General features: G+C 42.9%; 1 protein-coding gene across 1 annotated transcript; it reads left to right on the top strand.

Annotated features, from left to right (window-relative positions):
* Positions 1–15,967: 15,967 nt before the first annotated feature.
* LOC147896078 (G-type lectin S-receptor-like serine/threonine-protein kinase At5g24080) lies at positions 15,968–18,334 on the top strand. The gene has a single exon (XM_087382212.1). It carries the CDS (start codon positions 15,968–15,970, stop codon positions 18,332–18,334), a length of 2,367 nt encoding a protein of 788 aa, XP_087238338.1.
* The last annotated feature ends 421 nt before the right edge of the window (positions 18,335–18,755 follow it).

An 18,755-nucleotide genomic window follows, 5' to 3' on the forward strand; every position in this document is an offset into this window, starting at 1 on the left:
AATACATTCAACCCACTACTCCTTGTGCTACTCATGTGCTCATCGAAATCAGCATCACCAATGGTAGGCTCATCCTCATGGGTAATGGCCTCAATATCTGTATCTCCTATCTCATGATCATCCCCCTCTCTCGTATGATGGTCATCATCACCTCCATGGCCATGATCATCCTCCATATGCTCCATATTAGTAAATGTACTATACATCACTTTGGAATGTGGCATAATAGGTATGACATGCCACCATCTATTATTATCCACCATTGGTTGATAGACAACCTAATTCAAACACAAATACAATCATGTTAGTTTCCTTGCATCGAAGGTATCAAATATTTAAAAGCGAGTTTTTTTATATGTGTGCACATTACCTATTCACATTGTTGCGGTAGTACTAGTGTGTCCTTCCTACTTTGCCAAAACTTTGTCGAGTCAATAGTTACAAAGCCACTTGCATGGCATTTGATTTTTGCATTAGGGCCTCTTTCCACCACGTCCTTAAACCACTTTAGATCCAAAACATACACAAAGAAGCGTGGAAAGTCAAGCTTAATAATATCTTGGATTATGCCACAATAAACATCCATGGCTCCATTGGCTCCCTCAAAGCTAGCAATGATGCCGCAATCTTGTGTGTTTCTCTTATCATCAATCCGTTGTGTTCGAAAATGCTTGCCCTCACACCATATAGCATTGAACATAGTGCACTACACCAAGAAAAAATTAATTAAATAAGCAATCTAAATTATTGACAGCTTCTAACTTATGCATAACATTCTATATACCGACCTTGCTCATGCATCCCCTAGCATACTCCCATTCTTCCATTGTGATATGCATCCCCTCGTCTTTCTTTGCTTTCTCTATTTCATCAAGTAGCCAATCCACATGAATATCCTTTGGAAGTGCTCTTACATACTGAGGGTATGGCACACGAGATCCGTACATGGTGTGTACGAAAGAGGGCCCTTTCTTCTTGTCTTCTTGCCTTTGCATCCTCGTATCTTGTCACCCATCTTTTCATCACATCACTATTAAGCATGCATTAGAGGTTGATACTATTATGCAACTCCGTGTCTATTACTTTGTTGCATCCTTTCCCTTGAGGCACAATAGAGGTCATCCTCAGGTCTTCTTCATCTCTCCATAGTTGTGGGAGAGAGCTATCCACATCAACAAGAAACTCAAAAATATATACAAGTGACTCTTGTACCAACGAACCCTCGGCCATGCTATCTTCGGGTCTTGCATTTTGTCTCATGAAGCCGTTCAAGGTCTTTATGAAGCACTCGAGGAAGAACAACCATCGTGCATGTATAGTACCGCATATAGCAATCTCATCCACCAAATGCACTATAAGATGTATATGGCTTGTGAGAATAGAACGTGAAAATGTCTCCTTCACTAAACAAACCACCTCCACTAACATAAACTCAAGCATTATCAAGCATGGTGGGATCTATTTCCTTCGAGCTCACATACCTAGAAATGAAAAAGTACACCATATTAGCAATATGAACACCTTGCATGGAGCATTGATATGCATCATATTTTGTATCATGTAAAGTACCTCACAAGCTCGCCCATCTTGTAAATACAATCTTTCATGTCCTTCGATGCACTACGCGAAATGCTAGTAGGTAGTATGAACTGAACCCACGAGGAGGTGGTTGATTAGTTGCTTATAATTATTCACTCACAAATTTGAAAGGAGAAAGATATTATGCACATAAAATAATTACTTGGAGCATCTTGTGCCAATCATGAGATTTCAAGCCATATAATTGCTCTACACCTCTTTTCTTGCTCTTTGTAAAGGCTCCCTTCAAACACCTCATGCATCCAATGGGAGTACGAATTGTAGTAATAGCGCACTTCACTGCCGCCATCTCTAGCTTTGATAACCTCCACGGTGCGCGAGGTAAAAAAACATGCCCATTTGGTCTCTCTTGTGGCTAAGCTTCATGCATCCTCCCTGTGGTACATAGATCCTCTCTTATGCCTACGGAATCTCGTGTCCCATTCAAATGCTCCCAAATGGTAGATGCCACATTCTTGAAGATATGCATGGGATCAAGCAGGTGATTGATCTTGAGGTGGGACCAATATGGTAAACGATAAAAGATGGAGTATCTAAACAAAAGATGGTGTTAGCAGGCAATCTTTATTTCCAGCGAATATAGCACACAATAGTTACGAACCCTTACTGGCTCATGCCAAGTGGTGGAGGAGTCATGGTACCGTCCCAAATTCTCATCCAATCTCCTGCAGTGAGTGATTGTGGGAGGACTTCATTCCAAGGGGCAACATATCTAGGATGATCAGGTGGGAGAAATTGATGGTGATTCTCATAGATGACCTTATTCAATGCGTCTGCCCATGAGACAACTAGTGAAGGACCACAAATAGTACATGCATGGTAACTCGATGTAGTGAGACCTGAACAATAGATGCAATTAAGAGTTGAAGGTGGGTTCAAGGTGCCACATCGGTTGCCTACTCATAATTAAAAGTGCAATGCTTACCTCAACACTCGCCACAGCCTGGAAAGTCATGCATCATCCACATCAAGACTACTTTCACAACAAGACAAAGCACCCATAGATGTGCACACAGACGCGTTTACTGAACTAGATAAAAAACTTACAGGCGCATCTATTTGCACGTCTATTTTCGCATTTGGAGACCCGCGTCTATCAGTGCGTCTATATATCAGACACACGCACATATAAACGTGCATTTAGATGCTTAAATAGACGCGCTTATAAATGCATTTATAGATGCTAGTTGAACAAATGGACACGCTTATAAACGCATTTATAGACGCACTGATATACACGATTTTTTTTTTTTTTTTTAATTTACAGAATGCTATGTATGTTGTGTATGCTGTATAGTTACAAGAATCCCATATCCACATTGTGTAATTTAATTCTTACAGCCAACCGCATTTTAATTACAATTCCAAATAAAACATTACAACTCCAAAACGCAATAAAATTGAAAGCTCAAAAAGTGCTTGTATATACATATAGCACGAAGCTAAGCCACGTCATGTGGCTTCAAGTGCAAAAAATAAGAGGAGTGTATATACAAGAGGCACGAAGCCAAGCTAGTGGCTCTAAGTACAAAAAAGAGTAGCTAGCACTACTTCTATGATAATCTATGTTCTCTAGGTCCTCGCTCCCTTCCACACTCCCTTCTGTGCTCCCTTCTGTGCCTCCTTCCTCGTCTTCCTCATCGTCTTGTGCGCGGGCCTATAAAGAAGGGACAACATATATCAATGTATGAAAAATCAAACCTTTACTTATAATTTTGGCATTATTTAATTACTTTCAAATACCTCGGGCGCTGCTCCAGTAGCCCAGATATATTGCTCCTTAGTAATCAACCCGTCATCATAGAAGTGCCTCCATGTATCTCCTCTGTGATGGTGGCAGTGGTAGGCTGTCTCTACAGGAGTAGGGTATCTGCCCACGATCTCAAGCTGCAAGACAACACACTTTGTGGAGGGATTAGCACAAAGAAACAACCTCCTAATAAACTACATAAGCAATATAATTTGAGATCGATACTTACAAATTGGGCCTCCCATGATTCAACACCCGCTGCTCCGAAATGCGCGCTTCCATATTCCTCCATCTGGATCCTCCGTGCCTCCACGTGCTGCAGACTGGGGTCCTCCCTCGCTGACTTCATTGCTTTCTTCCACTCACGCTTGTGAGCGGTGTGGGGTGGGCCCCTTGGTGGTTGACCTCCCTCGAGCCTGGCAAGCTCCGCTAGTGCTTGCCTCTTAAGCGAAGATCTTTTATTGCCAAGTATCGTAACAATCTTTGACGGCCCATTTATCTGTGAACTGGCGATTGGGGGGGTTAGGATACCTAGAGCGAACTGCAGTGAGGGTCTCATCAGCCAACGTCTTTGGCTGGTCTTTGAAGTGGATAAAGCAATCTCTGTAATTGTTAGCAATTACAGAGCGCATGAAGGCCATGATGTCCTTCCCCCGTGCATCCATCAAGATGCCTCCTGTCTGAGTGATGTCATAAAATATCGTACCATCACCCGAAGGCATGTCTAAATCATCTAAATCATCATCCTCCCCACGGCCACATGGCCCAAAGCACTGTGCCATGCATCCCCCACCGCTCTCCCTGCTACTACGCCTGCTACCGTGTCGTGTCGAGCTCGAATGTTGGCCACTCGTACCTGGAGACTGCACGATACTACACTGACCACTCGTAGCTGGAGAACCGAGTCTCGACAGCACAGGAGTACATCGACGGCTCTAGGAGACAGAAGGACCTCCTGATGGCATGGGGGAAGGGGCATAAGATGGGATGGTAGAAGGGACATAAGATGGCATGGGGGAAGGGGCATAAGACGGTATGGGGGAAGGGGCATAAGAAGGGGCATAAGACGGCTGTGCTGACTCCACTAGGGTGATCTCAGGCGGTGTGGGGTGGTTTGGAGTCTGTAGTGCCGACTCCTAGGGAGTGTTTAAAGTACCCGTCATATACCCGTATAACTCTGTAGGACTAGGAGGGTGCCCTAAAAGGTTATATAAGTCCTTTCAAATAGAATTGTAGGGACCAGGTGAGCTGGAAGCACTTTCTGGCCACATGTTGAACTGGAAAAAAGGAAAAAAATCTATTACTGATGAGCTGAGAAGAAAGGGGAAGGGAAAAGAGGCTTACTATCAGAGTGCATCTATAGACACGTCTGATTAGCACGTTTATAATCGTGTCTAACAGTGCATCTATAGATGCGTCTGTCTATGTCTGCAAATAGGCTAGACGCGCCTTTAGATGTGCCTGTAGATGCGGTTTTAGACGTGCTCTGAGACATGCCTATAGACGCGCTCCGACAGACGGGATTTCTAAAAAGTAGAAAAGGACATTGTGCCCACATTGCACTCGATGCACAAATGTGACACTGATACCCAGATCATGCGTTTCTTGGATACGAGAAAGTACAAATCTAAAGAGAGCAAACTTTCAAACAAGATCAACTGCAAAAGGACTTACTTGGATAGAGGTATGGAAGGCTCTTCTTCTTTTTCAAAGTTGCTTCTCCTCCTTGTTCGTCCTCCTCTCCTTTAAGCTTGGAAGTAAGTGTGGGTGCCTTCCTCTTAAGTGTAAGCCTAGAAGTAAGTATGGGAGCCTTCCTCTTAAGCATCGAAACTGTGGATCTGCTAATAAGGAAGGAAGCAAGCCACACGAAGTATAAGTAATGTGAAGAAAAGCAAAGCGAGCGCACTAAATGCAGGTTTAAAAGCCGCATCTATAATCGCATCTAATGGCGCGTCTATAGGCGCGTCTAAATACACAGAGTAGAAGCGCCTTTAGATGCACCTTTAAATGCGACTGTAGACGCACTTTTAGACGCGCCTGTAGATGTGCCACAGAGTTTAAACTAAACATTTGAAGAAGAGCAAATTTGGTGGGTTGTTTGTTTGTAGGATGTCTTCATCTTCAACAAGTAGCTCCAGTGAGGATGAATTCCTCCATATCCACCATCGCGAAATGTGGCTGGAGCAAAAAATCAAATGTCTGTGTGATCGATGTCGAGGAAACATGTATCGTGCACACACGATTACACTCAATCATATCTCAAAGTATGGAGAATGGGATGTGACTGTAAACAGGGTAAGGATTTGTAAGTTAAGGTTGATTGAGATACCTTTGGGTGTTCATATGTTTGAGTTAAGATCCCATTTTAATTTGATACAGGATGCAGTGCCACACCCGCATATGTTGCCCTATGCTCGCCATGAGGAGGCGAAGCATCGGCGATATGAGGTGGGATCTTCAGGAGGGACCGTTACGGATGCATGGAGTGATGGTGATAGTAGCCCTCTGCCAGTACCTCATGAAGCCGTGGAGGAGGAGGTGTTTGATGATATGGTGCAGGATTTATATGTCCATCAAGGGAGGGATGATAGCATGGAGCAGGATGATCTTTTTACTACAGCATCGACTCTACTGTTTGACGGTTGCACATTCTCTGTTTTATGTGCCTCCCTTGAGTTACTAAACTTGCAAACCATCTATGGATGGAGCAATGCAAGTTTGAATGCATTACTCAAGTAAGCTTTAAAGTCTATTTTGCAAACATGGTGAATTATGCTAGTGGGTCAATTACTCGAATGCTTTTCCTCATTTATGGTCTTCACGTGCAGGCTATTGTGTAAAATGCTTCCAAGGGATAATAAACAACCGACCTCAAGAGATATGGCAAGGCAACATGTGACCTCTCTTGGAGGATTAGATTACAAGCGCATCCATGCATGTGTTAACGATTGTATTTTGTTTCGTGGACTACATAAAGATGCAAGAGAGTGTCCTACTTGTGGAGAGGCAAGATATAGAGTAGATCTCAAAACCTTGGACATGCCTCGTAAGGTTCTACGACATTTTCCCATAATCCCTCACATCCAACATATGTTCAAGTGCAAATCTATTGCAGTGCTCATGTCATGGCATTCCTCCCATCGATCAACTGATGGCAAGTGGAGAACTCCCGCGGCTCTCCTGTGTGGAAGCATATTGAAGACACATGGCCAAGCTTCAAGGAAGAACTTAGGAGCTTGAGAGTTGGATTGGGTATGGATGGTGTGAACCCATTTGGTCTCAAAAACACATCTTACAGTGTATGGCCAGTGATATTGGTGAATTACAATCTTCCACCCTCTATGGCTATTAAGAAAGGACATGTTATGCTGTCCCTTCTAATTCTAGGGAAACATAAAGTCAAAAACCCGGATGTTTATTTGGAGCCTTTGATTGATGAGCTAGAGATACTTTGGAGAGGTATCAAGGTGCATGATGTGAGCAGGCCTCCCTTGTGACGAGACTTCAATTGCAAAAAAGCAATCTTGATGTGGATGATGCATGACTTCCCAGGCTATTGCGAGTGTTCAGGTAAGCATTGCAGTTCTAATTATGAATAGGTAAAGGATGTGGCACCCTAAACCCACCTTCAACTCTTAATTGCATCTATTGTTCAGGTCTCACTACATCGGGTTACCATGCATGTCTTGTTTGTGGTCCTTTGCTAGTTGCCTCACGGGCAGACGCATTGAATAAGGTCATCTATGAGAATCACCATCGATTTCTCCCACCTGATCATCCTAGATATGTTGCCCCTTGGAATGAAGTCCTCCCAAAATCACTCACTGCGGGAGATTGGATGAGAATTAGGGATGGTTCCATGACTCCTCCACCACTTGGCATGATCCGATAAGGGTTTGTAACTATTGGCTAGAAGTAAATATTGGCTATATTGGCTGGAAGTAAAGATTGCCCACTAACACTTTATTTTGTTTAGATACTCCATCTTTTATTGTTTACCATATTGGTCCCACCTCAAGGTCAATCACCTGCTTGATCCCATGCATATCTTCAAGAATGTGGCATCTACCATTTGGGAGCATTTGAATGGGACACGAGATTCCGCAGGCATAAGGGAGGATCTACATACCACAGGGAGGATGCATGAAGCTTGGCCTCAAGAGAGACCAAATGGGCATGTTTTTTTACCTCGTGCAACATGGATGTTATCAAAGCTAGCGATGGCAACGGTGAAGCGCGCAATTACTACAATTCAGGGGATGCATGAGGTGTTTGAAGGGAGCCTTTACAAAGAGCAAGAAAAGAGGTGTACAGCAATTATATGGCTTGAAATCTCATGATTGGCACAAGATGCTCCAAGTAAGTATTTTATGTGCATAATATCTTTTTCCTTTCAAATTTGTGAGTGAATAGTTATAAGCAACTAATCAACCACCTCCTCGTGGGTTCAGTTCATACTACCTACTAGCATTTCACGTAGTGCATCGGAGGACGTGAAAGATTGTATTTACAAGATGGGCGAGCTTGTGAGGTACTAAACTACATGATACAAAATATGATGCGTATCAATGCTCCATGCAAGTTTGAATGCATATTGCTAATATGCTATAGTTTTTCATTTCTAGGTATGTGAGCTCAAAGGAAATAGATCCCACCATGCTTGAGAATGCTCGAATTATGTCGGTGGAGGCGGTTTGTTTAGTGGAGGAGACATTTCCACGTTCTATTCTCACAAGCCAAGTACATCTCATAGTGCATTTGGTGGATGAGATTGCTATATGCGGTACTATACATGCACAATGATTGTTCTTCCTCGAGAGCTTCATGAAGACCTTGAAGGGCTTCATGAGACAAAATGCAAGACCCGAAGGTAGCATGGCCGAGGGTTGGTTGGTACAAGAGTCACTTGTATATATTTCTGAGTTTCCTGTTGATGTGGATAGCTCTCTCCCACGACTATGGAGAGATGATGAAGACCTAAGGATGACCTCTATTGTGCCTCAAGGCAAAGGACGCAACAAAGTAATAGACACGGAGTTGCATAATAGTATCAACCTCTTTTGCGTGCTTAATAGTGATGTGATGAAAAGATGGGTGACAAGATACGAGGATGCAAAGGCAAGAAGACAAGAAGAAAGGGCCCTTTTTCGTACACACCACGGATCTCGTGTGCCATATCCTCAGTATCTAAGAGCACTTCCGGAGGATATTCATGTGGATTGGCTACTTGATGAAATGGAGAAAGCAGAGAAAGATGAGGGGATGCATATCACAATGGAAGAATGGGAGTATGCTCGGGGATGCATGAGCAAGGTCGGTATATATAATCTTATGCATAAGTTATGAGCTTTCAATAATTTAGATTGCTTATTTAATTGATTTTTTCTTGGTGTAGTACACTATGTTCAATGCTATATGGTGTGAGGGCAAGCATTTTCGAACACGACGGATTGATGATAAGAGAAACGCACAAGACTGCGGCGTCATTGCTAGCTTTGAGGGAGCCAATGGAGCCATGGATGATTATTGTGGCATAATCCAAGATATTATTATGCTTGACTTTCGACGCTTCTTTGTGTATGTTTTGGATGTAAAGTGGTTTAAGGACGTGGTGGAAAGAGGCCCTAATGCAACAATTAAATGCCATGCAAGTGGCTTTGTAACTATTGACTCCACAAAGTTTTGGCAAAGTAGGAAGGACACACTAGTACTACCGCAACAATGTGAACAGTTACTGTGCACACATATAAAAATACTCGCTTTTAAATATTTGATGCAAGAAAAATAACATGATTGTATTTGTGTTTGAATTAGGTTGTCTATCAACCAATGGTGGATAATAATAGATGGTGGCATGTCATACCTATTATGCCATGTTCCAAAGTGATGTATAGTATATTTACTAATATGGAGCGTATGGAGGATGATCATGGCCATGGATGTGATGATGACTGTGATACGAGAGAGGAGGATGATCATGAGATAGGAGATACAGATATTGAGGCCATTACCCGTGAGGATGAGCCTACCATTCGAGATGCTGATTTCGATGAGCACATGAGTGGCACAAGTAGTAGTGGATTGAATGTATTTGTAGATCTAAACACTTGTTTGGATTTTGAAGTAGATAGTTTGGCAAGGGTTGATCTTATTGAGGATGAGATTGAACCGTAGCCCATATTGATATTGGCAATTAATATATTACATATTGTCTCATTCTCCTCATCTCACTTAATTCTTGTATATGTGGGCTTGCAAAAAATTATGTGCTTTGGTAATCATGGACAATGTTTGGAAAGCAATGATGTACACCAAAATGTCACTTTCTGTATTCTCTGGTTTGCGTCTATTTACGCATCTAAATGCGCGTCTGATTCTCAGTCTAAACACGCAAATAAACATGCTAATACACGTGCAAATAGACGCACCCATATTTTCTTAGTTTAGATGCACAATTAGATGTGTTAATACATGCGCAAATAGACGAGTTGTTAGACGCGCCCATAATTCCTCTACTAAAGCAATGCCTATAGATGCACCCGCTATTTTGCGTGTCTACCAAGTGCATCTATACTTGCTTTGTGTTGTTGTGTTTGCAGTTAAAGTCTCATGATGAGGGAGGCCTGCTCACATCATGCACCTCGATACCTCTCCAAAGTATCTCTAGCTCATCAATCAAAGGGTCCAAATAAACATCAGGATTTTTGACTTTATATTTCCCTAGAATTAATTAGAAGGGATAGCATAACATGTCCTTTCTTAATAGCCATAGAGGGTGGAAGATTATAATTCACCAATATCACTATTCATACACTGTAAGAGGTGCTTTTGAGCTACCAAATGGGTTCACACCGTCCATACTCAATCCAAGTCTCAAGCTCCTAGGTTCTTCCTTGAAGCTTGGCCGGGTGTCTTCAATATGCTTCCACGCAGGAGAGTCTGCAGGAGTTCTCCACTTGCCATCGGTTGATCGATGGGAGGAATGCTATGACATGAGCTTTGCAATGTATTTGCACTTGAATATATGTTGGATGTGAGGGATTATGGAAAAATGTCGCAGAACCCTATGAGACACGTCCAAAGTTTTGAGATCTGCTCTATATCTTGCCTCTTCACAAGTAGGGCACTCTCTTGCATCCTTATGTAGTCCACAAAACAAAATGCAATCATTGACGCATGCATGGATGCACTTGTAATCTAATCCTCCAAGAGAGGTCACATGTTGCCTTGCCATATCTCTTGAGGTCGGTAATTTATTCTCCCTTGGAAGCATTTTACACAATAGCCTGCACGTGAAGACCATAAATGAGGAAAAGCATTCGAGTAATTGACCCACTAGCATAATTCACCATGTTTGCAAAATAAACTTTAAAGCTTACTTGAGTAATGCATTCAAACTTGCATTGCTCCATCCATAGATGGTTTACAAGTTTAGTAACTCAATGGAGGCACGTAGAATAGAGAATGTGCATCCCTCAAACAGTGGAGTCGATGTTGCAGTAAAAAGATCGTCGTCCTCCATGCTATCATCCCTCCCTTCGGATTGATAAACATATAAATCCTGCACCATATCATCAAACACCTCCTCCTCCATGGCTTCATGAGGTAATGGTGGAGGGCTACTATCACCATCACTCCATGCATCCGTAACGGTCCCTCCTAAAGATCCCACCTCATATCGCCGACGCTTCACCTCCTCAGGGCGAGCATAGGGCAACATATGCAGGTGTGGCACTGCATCCTGTATCAAATTAAAACAGGATCATAACTCAAACATATGAACACCCATAGGTATCTTAATCAACCTTAACTCTTTAACACTTACCATGTTTACGATCGCATCCCATTCTCCATACTTTGAGATGTGATTGAGTGTAATCCTACATGGACGATACATGTTTCGTCGACATCGATCACACATATCCAAGATCTGTGCACCATTCTTATCGAATTGAACTTTGAAGTCCCGATCCGTGATCGCAGAAATGGACAAGAAGTTCCTTTTGATATCTGGCACATAAAGAACATCGGACAACTGTTTTACAACTCCATCTGACTTGAGAGCAATCGTACCTGTTCCTTTTGTTAGACATTTTGCATCATTGCCGACTGCTACTAGGATGTCATTTCCTACCGGCTATAGAGAGGTATACCAATCCTTCCAACTAGTCATGTGGCACGATGCACCACTGTCAATGATCCAAGGTTCATCCGTAGGTACATGAACTGCCTCCGTGCAAATCTCCTCAATTGCAATGAACAGCTCTATTGGTACTGCCTGTGTGCTATTGCTGGACTCTTTCTTTTCTCCGTTCTTCTCATCTGCAATCTTCTTTCGGCACTCATTCTGCTTGTGCCCTGCCTTGTTGCAATAGAAGCACTTGATCTTCTTCTTTCTCTTTTTATCATCAGAAGAAGATGGGTTACTAGAGTCCTTACCCTTACCTTTATTTGATCTAGCATAGAAAGCCGAATCTTCTCCAGTCCTCATCTTTTGACACATCTCCTCCTCCAGAAGCATTGCGCCAAAATCCTCAAAGTTGAGGGGCAGATTTCTGTTCTGCGTATTCAGTGCCATAACAAGACCGTCATACTTTGGTGGGAGAATCCATATGCACCTTCGTGCTAGATTCTTACTGGTGATGCTGATGCCAATCAGAGTCATCTGATCGTGTAGATTCTTCACCCTGGTGATGAACTTCTCTACCACTTCAGACTCAGATAATTTCTCATTCACGAGTTGAGTCTCTAGATTCTGAATCCGCATCTGATTCATGGTCTCGTACTAATTTTTCAAGACCGTCCACCGATGTGGTGACATGTTGAATTAACGCCATGATGGAATCACTTACACTGCAGACAATAGAACACAGCGCATCTGCATTTCTTCTTGTCCACGTGAGAATCTCATCCGCAGTTGGTACTATCTCTTGTCCTGCATTAGCTGGATCCGATCTCGCAACTGGCTTCACATCCACCCCAATATCAGTATCCCAAAGCTCGTATGCGCTTAGGATGGTCTTCATCTTGAACTTCCAGAGTGAATAGTTAGTGCCGTCCAACTTTTTGCTTTCGCCGAACGGTGGGATTCGCAGTCTTGCGGAATGGGCCATCTCCCACAATCTACTCGCAAATAGAAACACACTACCAAATCTTCTTGCTAGAGTCCAGGCTCTTATACCATGTAAGAAAACAACTTGGGAGGGTCACTATGTATAAACCCTCTATATCACGTGCGTTCAAGGCCTATATTTAAAATCCCTTATCTCTAAAAATTTTTCATTAATAAAATGTACCCCTTTTCTATACAAATCTGTAAATTTTTTCCAAAACTAATTTAAATAGTCCCTTATGTATATTTATTTCTGTAAATTTTAGGAATAAAAAATATCCTTCTTTTGAACTCACTTGATAGGGTTACATATGATGAGTGACCCCCCTCGAGGAAAAACCCCCCCAATCGTCAGTTCATAGATAAATGGGCCAAGTCAAAGATTGTTATGATACTTGGCAATAAAAGATCTTTGCTTTTTAAGAGGCAGGCACTAGCAGAGCTTGCCAGGCTCGAGGGAGGTCAACCACCAAGGGGCCCACCCCACACTGCTCACAAGCATGAGTGGAAGAAAGCAATGAAGTCATCGAGGGAGGATCCCAGTGTGCAGCACGTGGAGGCACGTAGGATCCAAATAGAGCAATATGGAAGCATGCATTTTGGAGCAAGGGGTGTTGAATCATGGGAGGCCCAATTTGTAAGTATCGATCTCAAATTATATTGTTTATGTAGTTTATTAGGAGGTTGTTTCTTTGTACTAACCCCTCTGCAAATTGTGTCATCTTGGAGCTTGATATCGTCGAGACAGCCTACCACTGCACCATCGCAGAGGAGATACATGGAAGCACTTCTATCATGATGGGTTGATTATTGAGGAGCAGTATATCTGGGCTACTGGAGTGCCCCCCGAGGTATTCGAAAGTAATTAAATAATGTCAATATTATAAGTAAAGATTTGATTTTTCATACATTGATATATGTTGTCCCTTGTTTATAGGCCCTTGCATACGAAGACGAGGAGGGAGGCAAAGAAGGGAGCGCAGAAGGGAGCATGGAAGGGAGCGAGGACATGGAGAACTTAGATTAGTCGTAGAAGTAGTGCTAGCTACTCTTTTTTGTACTTAGAGCCACTGGCTTGGCGTCGTGTCTCTTATATATACACTCCTCTTATTTTTTGTACTTGAAGCCACATGACCTGGCTTAGCTTCGTGCTATATGTACATACAAGCACTTTTTGAGCTTTCAATTTTCTTGTGCAATGTTCTATCAATTAATGCCTTGTGAACTAAACGTTTTGGAGTTGTAATGTTTTATTTGGAATTGTAATTGTCGGCTATAGATGTGCTTACAAGAGTACTAATTAAAATGCAGTTGGCTGTAAGAATTGAATTACACAATGTGAAAATGGGATTCCTGTAACTACATAGCATACACAACATACACATCATTCTGTAAATTTAAAAAATATTATGTAATGCGTCTATCAGTGCATCTATTAACGTGTCTATATACGCGTCTGTCTGTTCGAGGAGTGTCTATTTGTGCATCTATAAAAGCGTCTATAAGATCATTTATAAATGCGTCTATACACACATTTAACGATGCGTTTGTCTATTTTTTAAATTTTCTAGCAGAGCGTCTATTTATGCATCTATATGCATCTATGCATGCATCTGTCTGCTATATAGATGTGCTGTTAGACGCGGGTCTCTAGATGTGCAAATAGATGTGCAAATAGACGCACCCGTAAGTTTTTTTTTTAGTTCAGTAAACGCGTCTGTGTACACGTCTGTAGGTGCTTTGTCTTGTTGTTTTAGTGAAAGGGCTCACAGAGGCAATTCAATAAAATGGTGAGTGGTGGCAAATGTGAGCCTTTTTTTGGCCTTGCTAAGGATCTATGGAGGGATGGATAATTGTTTTGCTAATCAGGTTCATTGTTTAGAACTTGGTTCATTTCATCAAGTTGACTATGTTAATGGCATGTTAATGGGTGTTTAGTATGAGGATTAGTGGTTTTTTATTCCACTATAATGAGTTTTAGGTTTAAGCTTTTGTCTTTTTGTGAGGGTCCTAAATGATTTTCTCACTTTGTATGGATTAAGTTTGTGGTTTTACGTACATGAGAGGTAGTGAATTATTTTGTCATTTAGCTTGTGTGACACCACCAAGTTTATTAAAAACATGTGAAATGAGGGTCTCTTTCATCTCTTTTCTCTCCTCTTTCATCTCTTTTCTCTCCTCTTTCATCTATTTTCTCTCCTCTCTTTCCATAATCTACCTTTTCCCATATTCGTTCACCTTTACTTGCATTTTTCTCTTTCCCTTTCATACACCTTTCATTTCCCTTTTATAAGTTATTGGAAATTTTTTTTTAATATTTTTTTGAGCTACCTTACATTTTCTCAAAATGAGGAATTAGTGATTGTGCCACCTTGTTGAAAGCAAGGTTGTAGTGGTGACTTCAGCATAGATACCTCTCAAAAAACACCACAATCGACAAGTCTATGAACCATGATGGACTACTTTCGCTTCAACTTAGAATTCAAAGAACGAATAACCTACTCATTCGCATAATGGAGAGACCATTGTATTTACGCTAATGCACACTAACACTTACACCTATAATAACATTCCAAAAGGTAGGGCCTTAATGGGATCCCCACCTTGTTTTCTTGAATTGGCAATCGGCAAGCAGCAAGCCTTTTCGTGGACATCAAGGGCTCATGGGAGGCCAATTTTAACCACTTAGATTGTGCCGTCTTAGCTTTCCAATTTTTTAGCATGGTCTGTGGTGTATTCTTCTTACTTGGAGAGTGACATATGGGGTTCTCAAGTGACGTTCATATGCAAGCGCAGGGATGTATCTTCTTGAAAAGAAGACCCACAAATTGTATGGCTAGCATTGTGTTCCAACCAACCATTAGTGAAATGCCTGAGGGGGCATTTCACAAACATCGAGGGCTCCCACTTGATTGTAACTAGGGAGATCAGCTTTGCGGCCATCTTCTCCTATTTACAATGACCTTGACCGCCACCACGAGCCATTTTCTTTGTCCGCCACCACGATCCATTTTCTTGTCCGCCACCACGATCCATTTTCTTTGTCCGCCACCACGAGCCATTTTCTTTGTCCGCCAACACGATCCATTTTCTTTTGCAAGAGAACGTGACCGGAAGGCTTCGCACAATTGACGAGGTGGGATGGCATCAGAAGGCGAGTGATCTACATACATGTGCGAGTGCCACCATCTTACTGAGCTTGCCAACTCCCATTCCAAGGTGTGATGGGGACTCGTGGAAATGAAATGCCTTTGATCATACGGCGACAAGTTGCCTTGAGACGCCCCCGGACTTTTGACGGGCAAGAAACGTTTTCTTAATTTTGCTTTCTACAGCAACAAAGACTTTGTAACCCTGTAATGAAGCAGCATGACGAACTCCTCGCACCACTTACACAATACTCGCCCTGATCCAGCACCCGCACCTTGCCTTCGCTGCATTCCCATCCAATCCATCTCATCACCCACCTCCTTCCTCCTCCCCGTCTCAGATCCTACATTACTCCCATGACGACGCATCTCCTTCGACATCTTTCCGTCCTTCTTCTCTTCCTATATCTCCTCTTCGGCGCCACAGTTTCTACTCAGTATTCTCGCTCTCCCCTATCTCTTGGCTCTTCACTTCGCCCCTCCCAAAACCAAAGTTGGGTCTCGGACGACGACCGCTTTGGCCTGGGCTTTGTTGATCAAGGCAAGGAAAATTACAGCCTTGGCATCTACTATCTCCAGATTCCCATCAGGACTGTGGTCTGGACGGCGAACTGGGGTAGCACGGTGAGCTTGAACGCCTTGCTCGAGCTCACAAATGATGGGAACCTGGTGCTTTCGGACGGTGGGAATCCAGTGTGGCAGACGGGCACAGCGGGTCAGGGCGTAAGCAGCGCCATAATTTCTAGCTCGGGGAATTTAGTCCTCAATTCCCCTTCAGGAACTGTGTGGAAGAGCACTGACTTCACAGACACTCTTCTCCCGGGGGAGGAACTCCCTGCGTCTTCAGAGCTTGTAGATGCCACAGGCTGGTATAAGCTTTCAATGCAGACAGACGGAAACCTGGCGCTGTATTATCTAGGATCGCCAATGGGAGGCGTCGGCGTTGCGCCAGTGGGCCTAACATACTGGAATTCCGGTACATATACCGGCGGTGATTCCACCGATTGGACAGCCGTCTTCAAATCCGACAGCTTCACGGTGGTTCACTTATCAACTACAACGACGCTCTATCAGACGCCGAACCCAGGGTTGTGGATGAGGTTGCAGTTGACGTCTTCAGGGCTTCTGCAAATTTTTAATTGGTCGGGGGATGCGTGGACTAGTGTCGCACAATTCCCAAATGATCAGTGTCAAGTGGGACAACTATGCGGGCCTTACGGCATATGCAAACGGAAACCGGATAAAATCCACTACTCATGCAGTTGTCCGCCCGGGTTTCAGTACATCAACAACAACAGTATGTCTGCTGGCTGCATGCCCAACATTCCGTTGGACACTAATTTGGGCACTAAATTCCTTAGAGTACCGGGAGTAGGCTATAGTAGCAAACAGTATTATTCCGATAGCACGGCCACAGAGCAAAATTGCATCAATAATTGCCATACAGATTTCTATTGCATGGCTGCTCAATTCAACAACAATTCAGTATGCTTTCTCAAGACGTTCGGACAGATTCACAGTGGAAATACGCTTGATCCGACTGCCGTAACTTACCTTAAGGTTTCCATCTTGGAACCTAGTGGTGATGTGCTGCGTCTACCGGCCAACAATGGCGTTTCAAAGGCTACTATTGTTGGCGTTTCGATTGCATACATTGTCCTTTTCAGCCTTGTCAATCCGGCTTCGTGCTATGTGTGGCGGCGCAGACGTCAAGCATATGGTAAATCGGAAGGTGAGGCAATTGCAGGAGCTCCGGTGAGGTATTCATTCCGGCAATTACAAGCTGCAACCAATCGCTTCCGAGAACCACTAGGAAAGGGTGGGTTCGGCTGTGTGTACAAGGGAGTTTTGGCAAGCGGCAGTCCAGTGGCCGTGAAGCAACTGGAGTCTCTGAAGTCGACGCAAGGGGAGAAGCAATTCCAAGCAGAAGTTGTGACTATGGGTGCGATTCACCACATAAATCTGGTACGTCTGTGTGGATTTTGTGTGGAAGCAGCACATAAACTCCTAGTCTATGAGTTCATGGAGAATGGATCTCTCGACAAATATCTCTTCCCGTCAGCAAACAACAACGATCCAATTAGGCGTCATCATAAACTCGATTGGAGCAGAAGGTTTGCAATTGCACTTGGAACCGCAAAGGCTATCTGTTATTTGCACGAGGAATGCAAACCTTCCATCCTCCATTGTGACATCAAACCGGAGAACATTCTTCTGGACCAGAATTTCTCTCCTAAAGTCTCCGATTTCGGATTGGCAAAGCTGATGGCAGGGGATAAACTGGGATCCATGACCACCGTTCGAGGAACATTTGGCTACATGGCTCCTGAGTGGATGTCGTCTACAAACATTACGTTGAAAGTTGATTTGTATAGCTATGGGATTGTCCTACTCGAGATCTTGAGCGGAACAAGAAACAAGAACACAACATATGTGGAATGGGCATATCCTCAAGTGAGCCTTGGGGACTTATACACGTCAATATTGGATCCCACTTTGGAAGGGAGGGCCGATCTGGAGCAAGTAGAGACAATGGCTAAAGTCGCCTTCTGGTGTATCCAAAAGGAACCCATTTCAAGGCCTTCCATAAACACAGTGATCCAAATGTTAGAGGGCACCATCCCTATCCCACATCCTCCACCACTCTCTATCGAGCTTCCATATATCCGTGAAGATACAATGTCTTCCCAGCCAACTGTAGAAATATTGTTCGAAGGACGTTGAAGTATAAGGGAATAGAGCTTGTAGACATAGTGGGTAGTCGGCAAAGCCCGCGAATCTTGCCATTCCACCCCTTGGCCATTTCACGAGTCACTCTTTAGTTAGGTCACATGCCTATTTTGTTGGCAATCACCCTTATTCTATGCATCTAGCTTTGATCCCTATATACAGATGAGTAGGATTACTTGCATGCCTTTCAATTTTTTTCCTTCCAAGCACATATCATTACAATACTAGCGTATTCATGAAACATTTTAATTTTCTACATACACAATTTAAGGTCACATGGTCTGTGTAAAGTGTAGGCCTTTTAGATTTAGATAGAATTGCCTTATGATAATATATACCCAATCATAATTGTTTGCCTTATGAAAAATCCAACAAGCAAAGGTATATTGAGCTTAAATAATATGATCATAATAAA

This window comes from Dipteris shenzhenensis, chromosome 12 (assembly GCF_047967505.1).
Source record: "Dipteris shenzhenensis isolate YYH24624 ecotype China chromosome 12, Dip_SZ_1.0, whole genome shotgun sequence".
Classification (NCBI taxonomy): Eukaryota; Viridiplantae; Streptophyta; class Polypodiopsida; order Gleicheniales; family Dipteridaceae; genus Dipteris; species Dipteris shenzhenensis.

Excerpts from the sequence above, each read along its gene's own strand:
- LOC147896078 (XM_087382212.1), top strand. The coding sequence starts at position 15,968 with ATGACGACGCATCTCCTTCGACATCTTTCCGTCCTTCTTCTCTTCCTA.